Raw genomic sequence first — 17,312 nt, 5'->3', positions numbered from 1 at the left:
TTATCCATAAAACAGACATGATGATATTTCACTGCCTTGTGAGGCCCAGATAAAAGAATGCTTATAGAGTGTTTAGAAGTATGGGGCCTATAATACAATAGTGACTTAATAAAGGTTTGTATCATTGATAATAACCAGGCTTCGAATTTGACTACATTAAATTCCAATTCTCCACATCTCCTTACTAAAGCTTTCTTTTTTGGCAGAACTGGTATTTCAGTGCAAGACCTCTTGCTTGCTCGGCTAGTACTCTACTGTTTGACCTTCCAAACCTTTTTTTTTTTTTTTTTTGTCTTCATTGTCTTGGGGGGGCACATTCTTGGGGCTTAAATTCAGGGTATGGGCGCTGTCCTTGAGCTTCATTTGCTCAGGGCTACCCTCTCTACCACTTAAATCACAGCTCTATTTCTTTTTTTTCCTTTTCTTTTCTTTTTTTGTAGTTTGGTGGAGGTAGTTGTCTTACAACCTTCCTGCCCTGGGTGGCTTTGAATCATTAGCCTCAGATCTTAGCATCCTCAGTAGCTAGGATTACAGGCATAAGTCACCAGGGCCTGGCTCTATTTAATTTTGTGGATGGTTTCTTTTGCTAGGAACAAGCCTTGTCATTTAGTGCAATCCCATTTGTCACTTTTTGCTATTATTTCCAGAGCTGTCAAAGTCAAAATTATTTTTCAAAACACCCATAGCTTCTACTGTGCTAGGAAGCTAATTACTTATTATGAGCTAGAAAGAAAACATGCTTAATTAATTCCTCATTTGGGCCATGGGAATTCTAAAGTACTGCCATCACTTAATTATATTATTACAGAGTGCTTGCGTAGACAATCTAATCCTGACAGTATTAAAGTGTTAAAATTTGTCTAGTTCAAATAGAAATGTCATTATTTTTTGTGACTGTCTTATTTCCAACTAGGTTTGCAAATGCATATACTTGGGAATCAGATTTTTTTTTTCTTTTGTAAAAAAAAAGTGATAGGGAACTGCTTATCGATTTCTTTACACTATTTCCTTGTTAGTTTTTGCCTGAAGAAGGCAGTATAGGGCTTCCTCTTTGTGTTTCCTTGTGTACAATCAAGTACAAAGTCCATGCCTTAACACCAGAACATTTTAGTGTCATTCTGTAATAGACCTTATAGTAGGACATAATAGAAATAGAAAACATAGAACTTCTGAAATAATTGAAAATTTCAAAGGTTTTCATGGAAAGTAATTTGGATTTTCAGAATATTTTACATATAGAATGAAACAAGTTGAGAGAATGCAATTCAAGTTCCTAAGATACAGAAAATCTGTACTAAGGATATGGACCTTTTCAAATTCGTTAAATATATGCTTATTATTATTTTGTGTACACGTGTGTGTGTGTGTGTGTGTGTGCACACGCGTGCGCGCACACGTGCACGCATTACTAGGGTTTAAGTTCAAGTCCTTACACTTTCCAGGCTGGTGCTCTACCACTGAGCCATACCTCTAGACCCTATGTACTATTTAACTCAGACTCAGTAATAATTTTTATTTTGGTCAGTTGTGGGGTGCTGTCCCTGATATTTTTCACTCAAGGCTACTTGCTCTACCACTTTGAGCCATAGCACCACTTCTGGTTTTCTGTTGGTGATTAGAGATAAGGGTCTCACAGATTTTCCTGCCTTGGCTGGCTCCAAACCACGATCCTCAAATCTCAGCTTCCTGAGTAACTAGAATTATAGGCATGAGCCACCAGTGCCTGGCCCCAGTAGTAATTATTTTAGAAATTTATTACAGTAATTTATTTGTACAATCAGAAAATTCATAAGGATAGAGTAAATGGACAAAATGTAAATAATAGCAAAACTTAGGATAGTAAATATATAAGGTTTTTGCCCTAACTTATCATTTTTCCATAAGCTTGAGGTTATCAAAATGCAAATTTATCAAAAAAAATAGTGGGGTAACATACTAAGGCAGCTCTACCTTAAAAACAAACAAACAAAAAAAACCAAAAAAACCTTAGACTGGGAGTTTGGCCTAGTGGTAGAGTGCTTGCCTAGCATGCACAAAGACCCAGGTTCCATTCCTTAGTACCATATATATAGAAAAAAAAAAACAAAAATAGTGCTGTGGCTCAAGTGGTAGAGCTCTACCCTTGAGAAAACCAAAGGACAGTGCTCAGGCCCTGAGTTCAAGGCCCCAGAACTGGCCAAAAAAAACCCACATGATTTCCTCTGTGTGTGTGTGTGTGTGTGTGTGTGTGTGTGTGTGTGTGTGTGTGTAATTTCCGTGGGTTCTTGGTTCTGGGACTTGACTCAAGGCCTGGGTGCTGTCCCTGAGCCTCTTTGTGCTCAAGGCTAGCACTCTACCAGTTGAGCCACAACCCCACTTAAACGTTTTTTTGAGTAGTTAATTGGAGATAAAAGTTTCACAGGGACCTTTCTGCCTGGGCTGGCTTTTAACCAACCTCCTGAGTAGGTAGGATTATAGGTGTGACCCACTGGCACTCAGGGAGACTGGAGTGGCAAAATGCACAAGAGTAAATATGCTGCATTACCATTTGAAATAGGAAATATGCATTACCATTTGCAATGCAAGAATACATGAGAATGGACATACCAGTTTATTTGAGCACATGGCAGTACAATTTATGTTGACATATGGCAATGCAGATTGGATCCAAGAAAGGGAGTTAGGTGGCCAAAGAGCAGAAGGAGGTTTCACAGAATCTTGTTTTGTAATATGGGTATTTTGTATCAGGGACCTGTCTAACCAATTGCAAATGGTTAGACTTGTGAGGTAATTTTAAAAGCCCAGAAAAACTAGAGAAATTAGCTTTTTTTTTTTTTTAGAAAATAATACTCCTAACAGAGTACACCTCTATATAACTGGTTAAATGATAAAGCTTAGGTTGAGTTAAGAAACAAAGCACTAGGCTAGAAGAGGGTAAGCTTTATTATATAAAAAAATACATTTTCTGCCCATGAATTATCATTTCAAGAATGTATCGGTATATGTATATGATAAAACAAAGTTTTTTTTTAAATTGATAGTTTTACTAACCTTTTTCTTCCTTTTAACATTTTATTTTAAAATAGACCATTTGGTTTATGAATGCTTTGACATTTGCAGTTTTGAGATAATATTTACATAGGGTGTGGTTCTGTGGAAACATCTGAAAGCAAATTCTGAGTTGACATAGTGAAACATTAACATCAATAATCGAACACTTACTTTTTATTAAAATGATAGTGGGTTTGTTAGAACAATTCTTTCTTAAGAAATATTAAGGAACTAAGAAGGGAAAATTTGCATTTGTTTCCATACCTTTTCATAACTTTTAGTGTGAATGGATTCATACAGTTTTTGTACTTCTGTCTTTTTTTTCTGTTTTCCTAAATTTTAGAAGAATTTATAAAAGTGTACTGAGTTATAATGTTGTAACTGGGTTACCTCTACTCAGATATTCCTTAATGGCCAGGCCTCAAAAGTGCTACCACTGCATGGTATAGTCAAAACCTCTTTCTGGGTTCCAGGCAGATGGATCTATGTCTTTGTCTCTATCTGCTGTTTCTACTTGTGTGTCCAATTGGTTTGTAAACTTACTTTGTCTGAAATTTAAAAATTTTATTCCTCTTCATTCAGTCTTGCTCCAGATTCCATTTTCTTGTCTTTCCTACTTCATTAGATGGCATTAAGGTTGATTAGGTTACCTCTCTCAAAGCCTGGCACCTTTGTCACTTTTCTTCCTCTCCCTTACTTCTCACCCCTTAGAAAATTTCATGGGTTCTACCTTTGTTTTACAGAGTGTCTTGATTTATTGTATTGTCTGTGAACTGATTATTTAGTCCTGTCTCACTGTTCCTTGTTACTCTTCATTTAATAGCCAAAATGGTAGACTTTGAGTGTTTCTAAGTGTTTTCTTGATAAATAGGTATACAACAAAACTTGCACAGAACATAATCTACAATCTGATTAACTTTCACAGCGCAACATACCCACATCACTAATACTCAGAACAAGAAACCTTATGATTACTGAGCTTTTTGTTCAAGGCTAGTACTCTACCACTGAGCCACAGCAACACTTCTGATTTTCTGGTGATTAATTAAAGATAAGAGTCTCACAGACTTTCCTGCCCAGGCTGACCTTGAACTGTAATCCTCAGATTTCAGCCTCTGAGTAGTTAGGATTAAAGTCATGAGCCACCAGCACCTGGCCTGCATATGCATTCTTGTCTCAAGTTCTGCTCAGAATGCTCTTTCTTCTCATCTTAGCTTGGAACACTTGATTTCAATCAGCTTTCTGCTCAAATATATCCAGAAAGGGCCACCTACTACCTCATTTAACATTAAAGAGTAATAATACATAGAAGTCCTGTATGCACATGAAATTATCAATGGTGTCTCCATACTATACTGTTTTGAGGGAAGGATTGCTTTTTATTTGCTTTAGTGTATCTTGTTTGCAGTATATTACATAAAACTGAAATAGGGTCCTAAATATAATCCATATGAGAATTATTTGTTTTCTCACTTTGAGATACATTAATTCCAATTAATCCAGATCCTAATATGGGTATTTCATAATTTAGATGAGCTGTAAAGGAACATCAGTTTTGTCTGCTTTCTAAAAATAGGTTCTAACATTTACAAACTCACCTTAACTATTTTGCATGAAAATAATATATAGGCTGAGTCCAAATGAATATTGAATCTTGGCTGAAGAGCCTGGAAGGTTTCAGTATCTTTATGAAGCCAGGCCTATTTTGTAGTCTAGACTCAGTGATTATCTTTGACCTGGTTCTTGCTATTGGGGCTATTCTGGAGCTGTAGACATATAATAAAATTTTCTAATTTATGCAAGCCTGGGGCTATCTCACATCTGTTTATATATTAATTCTTTGTCAGGCATTAATTCCCACAATTGATTATATTTGTTTTCCTTCTCCAAAAGTTTTAACCTAATGTCTTACACACATGATTCTTTTATTTGTCTAATTTCATAAAATTCCTAAGCAAAGAGACTTTTAAGATCTTCCCTAGCTATGAAAGCCATTTCTGGGTATTGACAAAATTCTGAATTTAATTGATAAATGTATATATTTGATTGTTTTCTTAGCTGACAATTGCTGTTGGTATGTGAGAAAATATACTTATTTATTAGAAAAACATGCTGAAGGATTTTTTTTATCTCTGTCCAAAGAAATTCAAAACAAAAATACTTTTTGGTACCAGTAACACAGATTTGGTAGCTTCCTCAGTCATCTAGAGGGTGAGACAAACTGATTCTTAGTCAATTGTATTCTCTCAAGTACCATGATGCTTTCCTGTTAAATAGTTACAGAGCACTAATTAAATACTGGGGCCTGGAATCCTGCTGTGTGATTTACACGGGATACAGCCAAACTTGCATATTTGTGATGTGGCTTAATATTTTTGCCCTTATGTGATGTGCCTTACAACTTCCAGCTTCTCTGTTACCAGGACACCTTGTTATTAGATGCACTGCCCTCTTAATTGAGAAATGCCTGCATTTGCAGCCTAACTAACGGTGATTTTATCCTTCTTTTTCTTGATAGCTACTGCATCCTGGGATACCTTTCTCATGCTATGGAATTTGAAACCACAAGCTAGAGCTTACAGATATGTAGGTCACAAAGATGTTGTAACCAGCGTGCAGTTTTCTCCACAAGGGAACTTACTGGCATCTGCCTCACGAGACAGGACTGTTAGACTCTGGATTCCTGATAAGTAAGAGAAATCAACACTTAATATTCTTTGGCTTTAGGAATGTAGAACTATAACATCTGCTCCTAATGTGCTTCTTGGGTTTGCCTGAATTTTCCCAGTTACATGTATTGTATTTGGTTACATAGGAGATGTTTTAAAGACTATTTCCTATGTGCTTTTCTTCCTCTTTATCTCATAATTATGTCTTCTTTTTAAAAACATACTTGTAACACAGTGATAGGATTGTCTTGACCTTTCTGCGGATGGCGGTAGTTAACAGCTTATTCATTGTTGATTATTGATACCTGAACTGGGCTTAAATTCAGGATCTCACATTCTTCCTTAGCCTTTTTAATCAATTCTGGTACTTTACTATTTGAGCCACATCTCCACTTTTGACTTTTTGCTGGTTAATCAGAGATGAATCTCACAGTTTTGTCTCTTTGATCACTGGCTTTGAATGGAAATTCTTAGATTATAGTCCCCTAAATAGCTAAGCACCCCCATCACACAGTCGTTAGCAATTTAGATGATCTCCCAAGAAACATACGCATTACAGTGTATGAAAAGTTTAGTTTACTAACTTCTTAATGTCCATTTATCCATGTTTTAGGGCTCCTTTGATCTTTACTTAATAGCTCTGTGATTGAACTATTCTTTGATTTTGATTAATATCATTTATTTTGTGGCTCCAGCATTTCCTTGTTAAAGAAAATTTCTGACACTAAAAATTGCTGCATTTTCAGGTCATATCCTATTGTATCAAATCTCTCTGTAAGAGATTTTTCTAATACTAGTTGATAGTCCAGCTAGTTTAAGCAATTATGAAATCATGATTTTTAAGAAAAATTTAAAAATTAAATAGCTGAGTGTGGTGGAGCATGCCTGTAATCTCAGGATAAAAGGGAGGCAGGGGAAGGACGATCAAGAGTTTGAGGCAAGTCTGAGTTTTCGTCTTAAGAAAAAAAAAACAAAACAACAAGGGCTGGGAGTGTGGCCTAGCAGTAGAGTGCTTGCCTAGCATGCACGAAGACCCAGGTTCAATTTCTCAGTACCACATACATAGAAAAAAGCTGAAGTGGTGCTGAGACTCAAGTGTAGAGCTCTAGCCTTGAGAAAAACAGTGTTCAGACCCTGAGTTCAAGGCCCCAGACTGTCCAAAAAAAAAAAAAAAGAAAGAAAAAAACAAATGAACAAAATACCTTGAAGTGTGTAAATTTTCATATACATGAAAAACTGAGTAACAACATCCTAACTTTATTTATCAACTAGCTTCAATGATTATTCTGCCATTCTACTTCATCCGTCTCACTCCCTTTTTTTTGTATTTTTAGAATGAATCTCATTCATCATTAGTTCCTGCTATGTCTTATCAGAGGATAGGAATTTGGGCATTTTCCTTGAATCTGTGGTGACAGGATTTTTTGCAACATGTGGCTGAGCAGGTGAATACCTGCCACTCAAAATGCCACTAGCCACTTTATCCTGCCATCAGCTAGGAAACTTCCAAGTCTGTGTTTGTACCTAGATGAATGTAAAACTTGTTGCTGAGAAATGACTAGTTAGAGTGATAAAGTGGATGAGTGTAGAAGGACATAACAAAGGGGGTAAGACCAGTTGGGGGCTCAGAAGAAGAATCACGTTCTAAAGTCTTTAACTTTGGAAGTTAGGGCTAGTTGCTTGGTTTCTGCCATTGTAGTACACCACAAATTTTAGTCTTCTTTAACTGATTGAAGGAACTCTCAAGGAGCCCACTGTAGAAAGGTTGCTGAGGTTAAATCACTCTTGAGTCATTAGCTCATAGCCGCTCATCGCTCATACTAGCACGCTGATTATGTCTGGTTTCTCTTTCTAAAGCAGGTCCTAGAGGGCCAGAGCAATGCGGGTCATAACAAAGCAGATGCTTCCACCAGTGACCCACACAGTGTAGTTCAGTACAGAAATGACTGTTTTAACTATTTTCTGGGTTGTCAGGGGGGTTCTCCCCACTTGATGTGGGATGGGATTACTCACATATCTCGTTAATGCTGGCAGCTGGGTGGACAGGTCCAGCACTTCACGCACATGCGGGGAGCCTTGGTGCTGTAGTTGGCCACAGCAGTTTCTTCTCCGTGTGTACTGTCTCAGCAGGACATGGACTTTAATACAGCATGAGAGCTGAGCCCTAGAGAGTAAAAACAAAGGTAATGCACCCTTTTAAGGGTTAGACTTTGTGCTTTCACAGTGTTACTTCTGCTACATTCTCTGGATCTGAATCACACACCAGTTCCAATTCAAATGAGAAACCAATTGTGTACAGCAAACACAGAGCCCACCTACTTGGTTTCTTCATGCTTCCCGATGAGACAGGTTCCTGGCTAGGCCAGTCTGCCGCAGATAACAGAGCCTTTAAGATGAAGGCTAGCAGGGGGGCCTGTGGCTATGAGGAATGAGGAAGTGAAGATCAGGGTAGGTTTTAATGATCCAGAAAGGATAGACTATCTTTTCCCTTCCCAAATCTCAGGTGCCAGGTCTTCTTTATCTTCTCTTGGTGTTAAACTGTACTCCTGATTGCTACATATAAAAATCTCCCTTGAGAAAGTGGCACTGTGGTTCAAACTTGTAGAGCAGTAGCCTCAAGTTGAAGAGCTGAGGGACTATGCCCAGATCCAGAGTTCAACCACAATGAAACAAAACAACAACAACAAAAAACCTCCCTTGAATCTTCATTAAATTAGTCCCTGAATGCCCCCCCATCTTGGATAAATACCAATTTTAGTTATTCCTGATATATTAGTCTAATAATAGGAATTAATGATGAAGTCACCTTTGCATTCTACAGGTCACAGGAAGGGGAAGCCAGGTTGGTTCTTAAAATATTTATACCTGGGGCCGGGAGTTTGGCCTAGTGGTCAAAGTGCTTGCCTAGCATTCATGAAGACCCGGGTTCGATTCCTTGGTACCACATATATACAAAAAAGCTGGAAGTGGTGCTGAGGCTCAAGTGGTAGAGCTCTAGCCATGAGAAAGTCCAAGGACAGTGCTTAGGCCCTGAGCTCAAGCCCAGGACTGGCAAAAAATAAATAAATAAATAAATAAATATTTATACCTGGACTTTTCCCAGATTTTTTGTGTGTGTGGAGTTCACAAAATTGCACTTATGTGCCTGACGTTGTACTTAGGGTTGATCTTGCAGAGATGACTAAAGACGCAGACTTGTCCTCAAAAGCATATTCTGCTTCAGAGAAGAGAAGCAAGTCTGTTTTTTTGTTTTGTTAAACCATGATATAAGCTAGGTGCTGGTGTGGCTCATGCTTGTAACCCTAGCTATTTGGGAGGCTGAGATGCGATGATCATAGTTTGAAGCCAACCAGGAAGGAAAGTACAGGAGATTCTTACCTCTGTTAGCCTCAGAAAGCCAAAGTAGAGCTCCGGTTCAAGTGGCAGAGTGCTAACCTTGAGCAAAAAAAGCTTAGAGACAGTGTCCAGGACTGGTGTGTGTGTGTTAATATAATGTATAAATTAAATAATTAAAGAAGAGCCAAAGCAAGCTGGAGTTGGGAAGTGATTCACCTGAGAAAGCACAGTCAAAAAGGCAGAGGTATGTTTTAAGTACTGTGGCTGTTCTGAGTACAAAGGTCAACAGCTCATATGGGAGTTGCATTTTATGTTGGAGAGCCAGTGATGTGTTTACACTGGGATTTACATATTGCTTCTAGCAAGAAGACAGCCACAATTTGTAGGTAACTAAAGGGGATAGAAGATTAGAATAGGGAAGTAGCTAAGAGGATTTTATAGTAATCTAGGTGAAGGAGGTTGAGGATATATACCCGAAGGTAAGAACTGGGGTAAAAAGAAGGAGGGCATTCAAAGGACATTCAGAAGTTGTCACACAATAGGTATTTACTTACTGGAAAAGTGGGTGGGATTCATGTGTGATTTCCAGGATTCTGCTCCAGAAGTAGGTGGATATTGGCCTTGAGCTAGGTAGAGATAGCTTTAACCAATCAAAGTGGTAAATACAGGATTAGGGGCAGATGTGTGGGAAGGCAGGATATGGAAAGCTGAGACTGTCTAACTAAATTCCATTGCCCAATCTTTTTCATGCAGTTACAGCAGTTTTATATTTGAGGTATCAATAATATAAATGAGATTTTCTAAGTGGAAAGATTATGCAGTCCTGTAAAGTGAAAATGCCTTGAACATAGTAACACTGGAGTATTTCCCAAGCCTAGCTCCAAAACTATTGAAAGCTTTTCCTGTTTTAGCAATTCTTATGCTTTTTCTTCCTCTAGTACCTCACATTATTTTCTCCACTCTTTTTTTTTTTTTTTTTTTTGCCAGTCCTGGGCTTGAGCTCAGGGCCTGAGCACTGCCCTTGGACTTTCTCAAAGTTAGAGCTCTACCACTTGAGCCTCAGCACCGCTTCTGGCTTTTTTCTATGTATGTGGTACCGAGGAATTGAACCCCGGTCTTTGTGCATGCTAGGCAAGCACTCTACTACTAGGCCAAACTCCCGGCCCCTATTTTCTCCACTCTTTTGATTATCTTTTTTCTGTTTCTAACCAAAAAAGAAAAAATAAAGCATCTGAAATATGCTTCCCCCCATTAATACCGTGTTTCATTTGTGAGTATAATGATCGTCTAAAAAGAAAACTAGGCTTTCATTACACATGTGGGTCTCGGTTATCATCACTCCCACTCACTGGTGGCTGGAACCCTTGGTGGACAGTGATCATCTGGGAGCATTGTGTATAAAGGCAAATGACACCTAGGCTATCTCTCTTCCCAGCCCATGCTGCCAGCTCACACAACATCCATGTGACCCAGTTATACAACACTGCCTTGGAGCTATTCATTTAATCATTCTTAGCTTTTCTAGGTTGTATTCACTCTTCTGAGTAGCTAGGTATACCCAGCCTATACATTGCCATTTCTAAAGGAAGTTAAAAATGCATGGTAGAGATTGGCTCAAAATTTCTTCTAATTGGGAAAGAAGCAGGAGATGCATGTCAACGGTAAGTAGAACCAGGGTCTTCCTCGTTTTAACTTTATTACCCAACCAGTTTGAAATGGGAGGGTACATCCAACATACTTCATACTTCTTTTAGGTTTATAATTGTGCTTAAAGACTGATTATAATTAAGTCAAGTAAGTTATTCATGTTAAACTGTTTATTTCCAGGAAAGGGAAATCTTCAGAATTTAAGGCACATACAGCTCCAGTTCGAAGTGTGGACTTTTCCTCCGATGGCCAATATCTTGTTACAGCTTCTGAAGACAAATCTATCAAAGTATGGAATATGCATCGCCAACGCTTCTTATTTTCCTTATACCGACACACACACTGGGTGCGCTGTGCCAAGTAAGTACAGAAAGTTTCATAATAGCACTTTTTTTCTGCCATGGTCCATATTCACCTCCCAACCTCCAGAAATCCATCTGCTCAGCAAATATGTGCTATATGATTACTGTATGCTGGGGCCATAATAAACCTCTGGCACTCATGGAGCTGTGTTTTACAGAGACAGACAATATATAGAATGAAAAACTAAGCAGGGTTGGTGGAGAGTAAGTAGTTTTAAACTTTGTTCATGGATGCCTCTCAGAGAGGACGGCTCTTGAACAGAGAATTGAAGGAAGAGTGTCGTTTGAAAAGTTTGTGAAAGGAGGTAGGAGTCTGCTGGCTATTTGAGAGAAAGCATGAGTAGTGCAGAGTTGGGAGAGGTAAAGCAGGAGACCTAGGTGAGGTCAGAGCGCTCTACCATGTACCCCAAAACAAAACAAAATAAAATATTTAAAGGACTAAGAATGAACAGCATTCGCAGGAAAGTGGATGAATCTAGAGCGAATCATGTTGAGTGAGACAAGTCAAGACCTAAGGATCAAAAGGCGCATGGTATCCTTAATATGTGGCTATTAAATCCAAAGAGTACAAGAGCGAGGACTCAATAACTGCATACCCAAAGCTATGGACATGGTAATGGAAATATAAACATAACTATATAGACATAAAAACCTATGACTCTATAGACATAATGTTTTATTTCTTAAATTAATATATTTCTATGACATACAAACCCTTAGCCTAATTGTGATTAAGTTCTCAATACTAAGTCCCAGTGATTGTAAATAGAGATTCCCTCCTTGAACACTTGTATGTTAAACTTGTCATTTAAAATATGATGTAAAAATCAATGTTAATAAATTCTTTTTTTAAAAAAAAAGGACTAAGAATGTAGCTTAATGATAGAGCACTTTCCCAGCATGTGCAGGGTCCCTGGTTATATACTAAGTAGTGCAAAATTAAATTATGAGCATTATGAATGTATATATACACATATATATATGTTATGTATATATATGTTTATGTACACACATGTATATGCATATGGGCCACAATACATGTACATATGCGTATACATGTATATGCATATGTGTATGGATGGATCATATGTATATATATATATATACATATATATATGTGAACCATATATAGGGAAATATAGTAGTTAGGCCATTATGGCAATGCAGATATCCACGTGTAGGTTATGAGAAGCAGTTGCATTCTAAAAAGGACACTGCCAAGATACTCCAAGTTCCCATCTCATTTCTCCATCAGAGTTGCCGAGGAAGGGAAGACAGTTCTGTTTTTCTTATTTTGTAGGTGAGAAACGTAGATTGTAGAAAGTTACAGTTAAGACTCATCTGGCTGAAAGTGACAGAAACATAGAAAACTTCATTTTCTCCCCCTATGGTGGTTACTTGGCTGACCTGTGGTCTTGGAGTGAGAAGATTAGAACCAGGGACTTCAGTACCATTAGCTTTCTCCCAGTTTATGGTATTTTGTTATAGAAGCTCTATTCAACTGACAGCATCCCATTTTCTTCTGGTTTATAGTTCATAGTGGTTCTCTCTCTCTTCTCCTCTCTCTCTCTCTCTCTCTTTCTCTCTCTCTCTCTCTCTCCTCTCTCTCTCTCTCTTTCACTCTCTCTGGCCTTCTCAAAGATCTTTGCTTTTTAGCACTTTTCTAATGGTGAGCCTAAGAATAACTGATTTCTAACTGAGACACTCACATTTCAGCCTCTTGAGTAGCCAGACAGGAGCCACCTGCACCCAGCATCAAGATCACTTTTGTTGCTTATAGTAAACAGAAGCAGAGGGCCAGAGATGGTTCAAGAATGGATTGGAATGAGAGGAACTAGAAAGGAAATGGGAATAGACTCCCAGGTTTCTCTTGCTGAGAAAAAATAAGTTGAAAAAGAAGCAGATCAGAGAATAATGGATGAGAATTTGGAAAAGTTCAGAGTTGGAGGTGCCTGCCAGGCTGCTTATGAAGGATCACCAAGGCATTTGGCCTTGTACTTATGGGTTGAAACCTCAAGAGAGAATAAATCTTGGTGTATACATGGTAAATTATCCAACAACCAATTAGTATGTTTTATAGCAAATATATATTTGATAATATATATTGTATATATATTAGGTGTATATTGGTTTCATTTACTTTTTGCCTCCATTTGCAGGAATGAATTGTTATTGCAGTCAAAGATGGCTTCTCATCCAACACTTCAGAAAACAAACAAAAAATCCTTAGTTTCCCATAAACATATAAAGCAACCAATCCTATAAGCAAACTCTGAGACTGCCAATGTTTTTTAACACATATATGAACATTTTAGGTCTGACTACATTCAAAACTCCCTCATTTTTAACAAATAGAAAATCATGGTCAGTGTGACTGTTAGCTTTCTGAGATTATCTGGCTGGGCAGTTTCAGAATTCGCCCTAGGACTGAAAGCTTTGTATTTATCAAGGCAGTCTTATTACACTACTGTTCTTTGTTTGGTGGCCTTCCTATTGAAGAGCTGCAGGCTTCTGAGTCCTCTTGCTTAATGGTTTGTTTCTTATAGAACATGGAACAGTACCCACTCTGTTTGGTCTCAGAACACTGAAGGCTCAAAATGTGTTTATGGAATATATACTTTAATGATAAAAAACAAAAAACAAAAAACCGCCAGTAGGTGACTGTCAGTGGGAACATACTTGCCTAGTGTGGGAGAGGGAGAGAGAGAAGAAGGAAAAGGAGGTAAACCGACAAGAAAAGAAATGAAAGGAAAACTTGGATTTTTTACAGATTCATTAAAAAAGAAATTTTCCTGGTTCTTAGCTAAATGCTAGTGGCTCATGCCTGTAAGCCTACCTACTCAGGAGGCTTACAGACTCATGATTCAAAGTCAGTCTAGGAAGAACAATTTGGGAGACACTTATCTCTGATTAAGCATCAAAAAGTCAGAAGTAGAGCTATGGCTCAAGTGGTAGAGTACCAGCCTTGAGGGAAAAAGCTAAGATGCAGCACCCAGACCCTTAGTTTGAGTCCTAGTACCAGATCCCCATTCTTCACCACAAAATCATGGTCTCTAATGAACAAAGTAACTTTCTGACTACATCTAGGCATAAAATTTTATATCAAGACTCAGGAATTCCATAAATCCCTTAAGAACTCCTGTTTTATAATTTAATACTTTTATGAACATATGAACCAGTTTTTCTAGAAAGAAGTTGAAAATTTCCCTCATTTTTCTTGGTTTCTAGTTAACCTGGAAGGTTCAACAGCAATTAGGTTGGCCTAAAATGCCTTTCAGGCAATCTACCTGCTGATTCATTAGTCACCATTGACTAATACTCCCTTTGTGTGTAGATGTTTGCAAAGGAGATTGGATCTAAGTTGGAGATGAAACAGTCCAACAATTCTGAATGGAAAAATTTATATCCTGCTAATAGTCTCAAAATTAATAGCCCAGTCTGGTACTGTTTGAGTTTTAACAATAAATCATGAAAGCCAGGGTAAAGGAAAGCTTGTCACTTTAGTGCTGACTTATTCTGTAATGTCTATAATTAAAATAACAGGGAGGAGGCAATATAAGCCATTATCCTCCCTCTCAGCTCTTCTAAAGGCAAAAAAAAAAAAACAGAAAGAAAGAAAGAAAAAAAAACCCATGTAGGAATCATAATGGAGTGTCCAGAGAAGGAGGAAGGCTTTACCATTTTCCCCTTCGGTTGTGTTTCTTTGGAGGAAGATCCTTCCTTGCTTCTGCCTGTTGCTTTTCCATTTGGCTGCCACTCCCCTCCCCCCACATATCTAAAACACATAGACACTTTACTCCTTTACTTCTGAGAAATTTACTCTACTCAGGATAAGATTTTAACTGATCAACTGCTTTTTCTTATTTACCTGTTTCTTCCATAAAGTTTCTGGTGACAAATTGATGCCTTTTTGTCCCATTTTTTTTAAATATCACATTCTAAAATTATGTAAATTCTGAGTTCCCCCTGTAACTGTAACCCCTCTATACGGGGGTACATTACTTCTTGAAATGGATACCCCTTCTCATGTTTTCCTCCTACTTTCCCTCCTCCCACCCCAGGAGCAGGGATCTTATGGTTTTATTCACTTCTGTATTCCAGAACACGGCTTACCCTGGGGACTGCAAGGTGCTCAGTAGATCTTTGACTCCATGAGTAAATGGGTAAATGAGTGAATTAGAATGAATAAATTTTCTCCCATAAACTCCTCAAGGACATGAGTGGGGTGGAGAGGGGAGCATGCTTCTATCACCCCTCAAAGGTTTTTTATTGTAGGATGATTTGTTCTCCACTGGGAATACTGTTCCACTTTAGAACTTTCTGTGGCTTACACAGAACATAAAGCACTCACAGTAATTTGTCTAGTCAACAAGCTCTTTGATCAGAAACTTAAGCAGGGTCTTTCAAAGGTTTAGCCTGGAGTTTGGCCTAGTGGTAATGTGCTTGCCCGGGTTCGATTCCTTGGTACCACATACATAGAAAAAAGCCGGAAATGGTGCTGAGGCTCAAGTGGTAGAGCTCTAGCCTTTAGAAAGTCCAAGGACAGGGTCCAAGCCCTGAGCTCAAGCCCAGGACTGGCAAAAAAAAAAAAAAGTTTGGCTAATAGCCAAGCTCAAGTCAAACCTGAGTTCCTCTCCTGGGACCTTAATGGGCCTCAGTTCATGAACCTGATTCATAGAGTTATTTTGAAGACTAAATTAGTTACTCTAGGAAAAGTGTTAAGATCTATTCAAGAGTGTATGTAATCAATAAATGTAGATAGGAAAATGATGTGATGATGGGGATAGGTCAGTAATATTGTAGAAGTGTATTAGTTACTTTTGTATAACTAAAATAACTCACGGAAACAATCAGATTTAATTTGATTGGTAGCTTCAGAGAGGTGGTCTCTCTTGACAGGGAGCATGTGGCAGAGCTGGGGGTAGTTCTCATCATGGCCTTTAGGAAACAACATAGAGGAGAGCCTAGGACCTGTTGTCCCTAGGGCATACTTCAGTGATGTGTTTCTTCTTACCCTTAATCCATTTTCCAATAAGGTCCTTACACTAAGAATCTATGAGATTACTCCACTGATTAGGTCAGAGCCTCAGGTTCTAATCTTCTCTGGAAACAGACACCCCAGCTATATTTTACTAATCCCTAAATCTGATCCCATTGGCAATCAGTTAACAGTTATGGTATGTTTTTGTACTTTTTCCTTATCTTCCACTTCACTAAATTTTTATCATTGTTTTCCCAAAATGAAAAAATCAGAACCTCAGAAATATTTTTGCCACTTGACATATTGACATTAAGTAAAGATAGTTATTAAGAAAATGGTAGCCAGGAATGTGGCCTAGTGGTAGAGTGCTTGCCTCGAATGCATGAAGCCCTGGTTTTGATTCCTCAGTATCACATATACAGAAAAAGCCAGAAGTCTGTGCTAGCCTTGAGAAAGCCCAAGGACAGTGCCCAGACCCTGAGGTGAAGTCCTAGGACTAGGGGAAAAGAAATGAAAATGGTTTGTTTGCTTCAACTCAGGGCTTGGTCCCTGAGCTCTTTTTGATTAAAGCTTGTACTGTACCACTCTGAGCCACAGCACCACTAAGAAAAAAATGTGTGCTTATTTACGTTGGTTTATATTTATCATGGCAATTTTATTCTCATGAGGATACTGAGTAAGATTCTATATAAAGTAAGTTTCTTCTCTTGGGAACATTTCTATAATACTATTCTCTGTATATGAGTCTTTCTTACATAAATTTTGGAGGAAAAATGTAATAAGGTATCACTTGCTATAATAAAGTCAGGGTAGATTACCCAGCATGGAAGATTTCTCATTAGATTATTTTCACGTATTTGGAAATCCTGTGTCATATGAGTTTATCTGTCCTTTTCTTCCCCTATGATGAATCCATAAATGGCCAGAGTAACAGTTTCCATGAAGCGTTATTTTTAGGTCCTCCTGTAGAATGAGGTGGTGGGAATAGGGAGTGAGCCCAATGAAAACCTTCAGCCACATACCCCACCCATTCCTTAGCTGGTGACTGACAGTGGGCTTTGTGAGGGAGAGGGAAACTACAAGTGAAACCTAGTCATGAGTCTGTGACATAAATCTGCATTTTCTGGGTTTGGCTATTACAAAAAAAAATACTAATAAAAAAATACCACTCAGTTTCCTAATTAAATAAAACTGTTTCATTTTCTGCCTGGGTCTGTGTTCTATTATTGGATAGGACTTTAAAAAAAGAGAAACTTGGAAAAGATCTTAAAGGAGCAGACTACTTAG

At 38.1% G+C, this 17,312-nt stretch overlaps 1 protein-coding gene across 4 annotated transcripts in view; it reads left to right on the top strand.

Moving 5' to 3' along the window:
* LOC150067326 (polypeptide N-acetylgalactosaminyltransferase 4) overlaps positions 1-17,312 on the top strand; it is a 75,095-nt gene that overhangs the window by 12,173 nt on the left and 45,610 nt on the right. For 3 of the 4 annotated variants that reach the window (XM_090328364.1, XM_090328367.1, XM_090328366.1), the window contains 2 exons: positions 5,549-5,720; positions 10,863-11,042. In XM_090328364.1, the coding sequence (XP_090184490.1) occupies positions 5,549-5,720; positions 10,863-11,042 (352 nt within the window). The remainder of the gene's footprint in view (positions 1-5,548; positions 5,721-10,862; positions 11,043-17,312) is intronic. The other variant, XM_090328365.1, reaches the window with a different exon arrangement.

This window comes from Megascapheus bottae, chromosome 2, assembly GCF_031878675.1.
Source record: "Megascapheus bottae isolate mThoBot1 chromosome 2, mThoBot2.hap1, whole genome shotgun sequence".
NCBI lineage: Eukaryota > Metazoa > Chordata > Mammalia > Rodentia > Geomyidae > Megascapheus > Megascapheus bottae.
This window is presented reverse-complemented; position numbering and strand designations above follow the sequence as displayed.